Genomic DNA, 7,266 nt, shown 5'->3' with positions numbered 1-7,266 from the left:
TCTCTCTCTCTCTCTCTCTCTCTCTCTCTCTCTCTCCCTTTTTATTTTACGAGACAGGGTTTCTCTGTATAGTCCTCCTGGCTGTCCTGGAACTCACTCTGTAGACCAGGCTGGCCTCAAACTCAGAAATCCTCCTGCCTCTGCCTCTCAAGTGCTGGGATTAAAGGCGTGTACCCAGCCTCTCTTCTTAACCAATTACAAATACAAGGAACTTTTTTTTTACTCTATGAAATTAAAATAATGCCATAGGTTTAAAAGGTGTTATGAGAACCTTAATAGATTACGCAAGTAAAACTAGTAAAGGGAAACCCACTTTCATTGCACAGAAATTAGGATCCAGCAAATGTTTCATGAACAGGGACACTTCTATTAACCTGCTGCCTATACTTAGGGTATATCTCAGGAAAACTTTTCTTTTTCAGTTTAGGTTCTAAGATTAAAAAAAAATGTGTGTATGTGAACGCGAGTTTGAGTGTGTCTATGTGTGAATGTGTGTGTGTCTGTGTATCTTTCTCTCAGGGTGGGTGGGGAGGTAAGTGCATGCTGTGCCCAAGGAAACCAGAAGAGGGCGCTGGATTTCCTCGAGTTGATTTTAGGGTTGTTTATCATCTGACGAACTAAGTTTGTGGAGAATTAATCTTGGGTCCTCTGGAAGGACAGCAAGCACTTTTTAAAATAAATTAATTAATCAGTTAATTAATATATTTTGTATGTATGGGTGTCTTGCTTGCATGCATGTCTGTGCACCACATAAATGCCAGTGCCCTCAGAGGCCAGAAGGGGGCACTGGATTCCTTGGAACTATAGTCTTAACCACTGAGCCTTCTCTGCAGCCCCAGGTTCCAGGATGTCACTTGTCACTTGTTAGTATTTATCTGTACTCACAGCTTCCTTGCTGGTGGAAGGACTCAGGGGTATATAAGTATAGATGCTTTACAAAATACGACATCTTTTGTTTCCATTGCAGACTAACTCTGCATGAAACACTCCCGAAAGGTTATAAAATTTAGAATTGCTATCCTCATTAGAGAAAATATTTTGTGTTGCATTACTTAGAATAAGTCACTTTTACTCAAGTTAGGGACCAACGGGACCATCACAGTCCATCCGACACTCACTTGGTTACTTTTCCTTTGTCGCAGGTTCCTGCCACATTAAAGATGCAAATCAAAACACATAACTGCCAGGGAATTGCCCTGTTACAACTAACAGGGCAGCAAAGGCCTGTCTTTCATCATTTTGCAGTGGCATTCTAGGAAATATTTTACAAACGTCTAAACAGATGAACAAACAAGAAATGTCTCACACTCACTGAAATAAGAAGCAGGTGATAAAGTGGATAGTTGCAAGGAGAGATAAGGCTTCTGATATCTCTCCTGCTAGCTCCTATCAGATTCTTACAACTTCAAACACTTTCTTTATTCCATTAATAGCAATAGGTTTATTCCTCCCCTAAATGACACAGTGCTGGTCCTATGGGCATTTTCTAGCACAAGAGTCATCTACATATCTCCTCCATCCTAGAAGTACATCTTCTCACATCCTCAGAAGTCTACAATTGGGGCAGATCACACAGTTAGTACGTAAGAAAAGTTCTACCCTGACACATTTGAGATATAAAATTTTTAGTCATATAAAAAAATAATGGTATTTTAAAAATGGATGAATTCTTAAGTTAAAAATTAATACAGTTTGTAAGAACTCTTCATTATTTTGGTGTAATGATACACAGAAACTTCTATCTTCTCATGCTTTATGGGGTTCATACCCTATGATCATAGCTCTTGTAAAAATATTCACACTTAAAGTTCTTTATGGATATTTTCTTATGAATTATTGTGTGGGGAGAGTTTAGAGTTGCTGTTATTTTATTTTGGAGATAAGAGTCTCACTCTGTAGTTCAGAAGTGTGTGATTCTTCACTCTGCCTCAGCTTTCTGAGATACACAACCAAATGTGGCTCTAAAAATGTTAGTTCACTTACAAGTTTGAGGCCGGCTCATCGGTACCCGTGCAATTGCTCCAGCAGTCAAGTGTAGTGGGGGTGGGAGGGGACTGCTCATCTACCAGTTTATAGAACTTGCTGTGACTTGTCATTTTAGGCAAAACACAGGCTTTGGGGAAAATCAGAAACAACAGCACACAAATGATGCTGGCTGATCACTGCTGTGGAGTTTACTTCAGAGAAAAAGGGTGGTCACGTGACCCAAAACAGAAAAGAGTAAAGACCAGATCAGGGAGGACTTGAGTGGGCAGATGAAACCAAATCAAAACAACAGAACCTAGTGAGCTAATGAGGATACGCCTCTGCAGGAGACATTTTTGACCAGCTTCCTACTTGTCTCCAGTCCTCAAGCCCTCTATGGTGCTTCTTGAAAGAAAACACACTAGGTACAAGGAGGACCAATGTTTCCGGCTGTAACTGAAGATCTCTGTAGCAGGGAGTATAGAAAAAAACGCTGCCCAAAAGCATGAACACCATTCAGATTCCATGTGCTCACTTTTCGCCATGAATTATAGCTAGTGGAAAGAACACACTGGAAGGCCCATCTGAGGCAGAGTGTGGTTATGTTCCAAGTGACAGCTCACTTGAATTCCTTCTTTTCCCAACAAATCAAATCAAATGGAGTATGTGGAATGAATGAACTTGAGGAAGCCTAACATTAGGACAGGATTTGGGCAAAGCCTAACATTAGGACAGGATTTGGGCAAAGGACTGCTGAAATCAAGAATAAGATGGCGGGGGGGGGGGGGGGAGGAGGTTAATAATTACAAAACTTAACAAAAACAAAGACTCAGAGAAATGAGCTAATACTATTAATATACATTGGAAATCAGAAACTTTCAAATTGTCCTAATTGATACAGAAAAGGAGCAGATATAGCTATATAAAAAATCCTAAAATAATCTGTCTGTTAAGAAGTTATATGAGCTGGGATACATATGACTGTCTTGAAAAACCAAAAGGAAAAAAAATCACATGAAATTGGGAAAGTGGTTATATTTTCAATTTATTAATTTAACCCAAACTTGAAGGTTTGTGTGTGTATGTGTGTGTGGGGGGGCTGAGGTGGGCGTGCTCTGGCTTAAAGTATAGAATATATGATCGAGCTGAAATTCCCTTTGTGATTCTTAGGGGCACACTTTCATTTGTTTTTCTGGGAAGAAATGGGCAGTGATTCTCTAGAAGAGCGTCTGGCTTTATCTAGCTACTTCTCAAATGGATGATTCTATGATGTGCTCTTCCAGAAGTAGCAGCAGGAATTCACTGTGCTGAGTGAATGATTCCCCCAAGTAGTGCAGGCTGGGCCAGCTGGTTTACAGCATGGAAGAACTGGAGAGCAGGTCAGAGAATGGAGGAGGGAGTAAGGTCACACAGGGAAGTGGGAAGGGAAAGCTCCAGGTCAGACAGCATGCCATAAAGAAGAGAGGCAGTAGGGGAAGGTGGGAGGTGGTGATGGTGGGGAGCCACCCTCTGAGTCGCCCACCCTCCTCAACCCCTTCACTTTCATCACAGTGCATACTGAGAGGTACAGGGGCATTTGCTGGAAATGATAGTTCCCCTGTCCCGGGGGAAACTGACCACTGAAAAGCAATGTGAAAAAATTTCTCAAGGATCCCAATGCCAATGTCTACTGCAGATAACCAAAAATGAGGAAGAATTGAAAGTTTCAAGAAAGTGAACTTTCCAAGATTTAAAAAAAAAAAAAAAAAAATTACTTCTGCTCTAAACACTTTCTCTCAAAGGAGAATACTTGTGATGAGAAATATCCAGATATTAGCATCATCCTTGGTAAGTTCTTCTGTGAGTCCATCTGCATGGGACAGCATAATCACATGCATTCCGTAGACTGTTCATTCGTATGGCTAAAGCGCTGGCTTCCTGAGCTGAGGCAGTGCTTTTGAGAGAAGAACCAGGTGATGGTAGCAAACACATAGCAAAACAATTAAGACTAGAAACAGGGCCTCGGGGAGCTCAGATCAGAAAGGACAGCCAGTCAACAACCACAAACACACGAAAAGAGAGAGAGAGAGGGAGAGATCATTTTACCAACTGTGGGAGTGGTGGCTGCGCTCAGTGAGTTAGTTGACGATATTGAAGAAGTGCTTTCAGCTCGGGCTAAGGGTGCTATCGGAGGAGGGCTGGAGGAGTGTATGGGTGGGCTAAAAGGTCGGGACTGTAGGGAGAAGAAAAGAGAGGGGAGTTAGACACAGACAGCTATAATACTTCTGTTCAATAGTTTAAAATGTTTATTGCATTTTATTTATTTTGTGTTCAGGTGTGTATACATGTCATGGAGTGCACATGAGGGTCAAATAACAACTTTTTCCAGTGTGGGCCACAGAGATTGAAATCAGGTCTTGGCAGCCAGTGCCAACATCACTGAGCCACCCTGTCAAGCCTGGTTTCTGTATCTTTATTGGCTCTCAGCCCTGGATGAGGTTCTTTCAAGACCCAGGTTCTTGAAAGCCATGGCACCATTTTCACTGGACGGGTCTGTATTTATACGAAGCCAGTGTGCTGGCTCTAGGAGAAGGGACCACAAGCCCCAGCCTGTGAGCTCAGTAGGCAGGGTACCTACCACTCTATATTTATGTCGTTGAATCTCTGCTGCTGACTTATCTGGCTTCTGGGGTCAGAAGCCAGAATTGCTTTTTAATATTTGTTTGTTTGTTTATTTGTTTAATATATATGAGTGCTGGGTCTTCTCACACCACAGAAGAGGGAATCAGATCCCATTACAGATGCTTGTGAGCCATCATGTGGGTGCTGGAAATTGAGCTCAGGACCTCTAGAAGAGTAGTCAGTGCTCTTACTTAACTGATGAGCCATGGCTCCAGCCCAGGAACCATTTCTTTCCCTCTCTCACAGTTTTCTAGTAACTAAGATAATTATTGTAAAAAGAATTCTCTCTCTCTCTGAAGAGTCACATGACTGGCCATCGTTTGCCTCCAGCTGCTGCCTCAGAGCTGAGGGCCCAAGCACCTGATTCCTACCATTGTAGAGCTTGGCTTGCAAGCTGGGAGAAATCTGAGGAGGGTGTAAAAGGCATCCTCACACAGCAGCTACTTCTTTTTAGCTGGCCCCTGTGATGGTCATTTGTACAAGTGCTGTACTGCTTAGATCTGATGTTGAGATGATCCGTGTCAAGGGACTTGGGAATCTCATTCTGAGAAAGCTAGGGCAGGGAGGAACATACCACATCTCCAACTCCAGGCTTTCCTGGAGGTAGCTTTGGCCGGGATGGAGGCCGGGGAGGAGGTGGAGGCGGAGTGGTGCTGCTGCAAGGAACTAAGGGGGTGGCTGGCCGAGCAGGAGAAGATGCACCTGGAAAACAGACAGTCGTTAGAGAAGCAGCAGGAAACACAGGCAGCCTGAATTCAGCAGCACACGGGGCAATGTCTGGCATGGATACAATTTTCTTTTTTCTTTTTTCTTTGCAGTTACTATGCTAAACCTTTTGCACAACACATTTCTTTTTCTTCCGATAAAGAAAAAAGATCTTCAGTTGAACTATGGTTGATGGCAGAAGCTGAAGCTCGGTACCGTGTTGCCATATGACACCCAGTGAAAGGTAAATCCTTGATAGAAGGTGAACTTGGGGGACTCTTGGCTGGCCAGGAGGGGTGCTTCATCTTGATCATGTATACAAGGGACTTATGATACATTCTTTTGTTTTTGTTTTACTGTCAGAATTTATGTCCAAGTTGAAAATGGAAGTTTCAACTCGGAGGAAGCTGAATGCTTTTTTTCCACACTGGATTTTTCTTTTTTTAAGCACAGGTAGAGAAGAGAATTAGGAGGTTGACTCGATGTCAACCCCAAGTGCTAACTTCATCACTATCTCATATACGTGTCATGAATAAAGGATGTGAGTCTTTTGTGTGTTGAATCTTTATAACGGAAATACAACAAGTGCTTTGAACAGACTGTCCCTGGGGCGGGGGCTGTTAAAGTAGGGGTTGTTACTCATTGTCTCTTTGGTGGTTTTGGAAAGTCTCTTGGATTTACTTTTCTGGCTGTCCATGACAAGCGTATGAAACACGAGTGACACACAGAGGCTGGCATGCACACCAAGCATGGTGCTCAGGGACCTGTCTATCTCCAGTCATAAATGCATGGAGAACTACCTGGCCCCAAACTTTAGGATGCTCAGACAGTTCTTGTTTAGAACTGTTGCTTGGTTAGAAACAGCAGGTTGTAAAGTCATGCCAAGGAAATTCCAGGAAACCTTGCTTTAGAAAAATACTTCTCTGCCTCCCCATCCCTCCCTAGCTCCCTCCACAATCCTACCTCCACAAATCTACCTCCAGCTGCCTCCACTTCTCCCCTGCTTCCACAGTCTCCATTCCCCCCAGTTGCCTCCACATCCACCCATCTCCACCCACTTCCCTTACACAGCAAAACGTAAAACCCATACCACCCGGGTCCTCGACCAGCACCTCAGTCCAGATTTTGTGAGTCTCAAAGAACTCTGAATCTGAGAAGCCAAGTCCGTCTCAGAATCAGTTTTCATCTCAAGAGAGCCCCTGGGGACAAGTCTTGCTTCTCTTGCTTAAAGAGTAGAATCTTGAGCTTTGTCTCTGCACTGCTTATACCTCCTAAGTGTGGAGACACTGTTTACTGCCCCTCCTCCATGCCCTCACACGCCTCCCCTTCCACCACCAACTGCACACATTGATTCTACTCTTCCTCTTGCTTCAGTTATCAGGGTCTGTGCTAGTCCTTTACATACGTGGCATTATCCTCTTGCTTAGCTTTGAGAATTGGCCTTCTTTGCATCTCAGTGAAGACTGAAGTTCTTTTAGTGGCATGTCCATGATCATAAAGCACAAATGGTGTGTTTAACTCCAAAGGATATACGTCTCCTGAAGCCTTAGATAGACTATGGACTGCTACGATTTGCATACAGTCTGCCTCCCTCCCTGCACCCTGACATCTTGCACACATCTTTCTTAATCTAAATGTTCTTAGTATTTGGTGAATATTCTCTTTAGAAATGGAGTGTGTTTGACAGGCCCACTTACAAAAGTTTCTCTTGAGTACTAAGTAGATGTTATACCTAACATATTTTTAGAAGACAGAAGCAACAGTGTAGAGATAGGATTTTTTTTGTTTTGTTTTGTTTCTCTTTTTTTTGTTTTGTTTTTGTTTTTGCTTTTGCTTTTTTCAAGACAGGGTTTCTCTGTGTAGCCCTGGGTGGCCTCAAACTCAGAAATCCACCTGCCTCTGCCTCCCAAGTGCTGGGATTAAAGGCGTGGGCCA

At 43.1% G+C, this 7,266-nt stretch overlaps 1 protein-coding gene across 17 annotated transcripts in view; it reads right to left on the bottom strand.

Annotated features, from left to right (window-relative positions):
- Sgip1 (SH3GL interacting endocytic adaptor 1) overlaps positions 1 to 7,266 on the bottom strand; it is a 221,417-nt gene that overhangs the window by 42,057 nt on the left and 172,094 nt on the right. For all 17 annotated transcript variants that reach the window (XM_031377986.1, XM_031377970.1, XM_031377974.1 and 14 more), the window contains 2 exons: positions 5,201 to 5,328; positions 4,051 to 4,177 (listed from right to left, as the gene is read on the bottom strand). In XM_031377986.1, coding sequence (XP_031233846.1) covers positions 4,051 to 4,177; positions 5,201 to 5,328 — 255 coding nt within the window. The remainder of the gene's footprint in view (positions 1 to 4,050; positions 4,178 to 5,200; positions 5,329 to 7,266) is intronic.

Source organism: Mastomys coucha, unplaced genomic scaffold (genome assembly GCF_008632895.1).
Source record: "Mastomys coucha isolate ucsf_1 unplaced genomic scaffold, UCSF_Mcou_1 pScaffold18, whole genome shotgun sequence".
Classification (NCBI taxonomy): domain Eukaryota; kingdom Metazoa; phylum Chordata; class Mammalia; order Rodentia; family Muridae; genus Mastomys; species Mastomys coucha.
The sequence above is the reverse complement of the archived record's forward strand: the minus strand, read 5'-3'. Positions and strand labels throughout refer to the sequence as shown.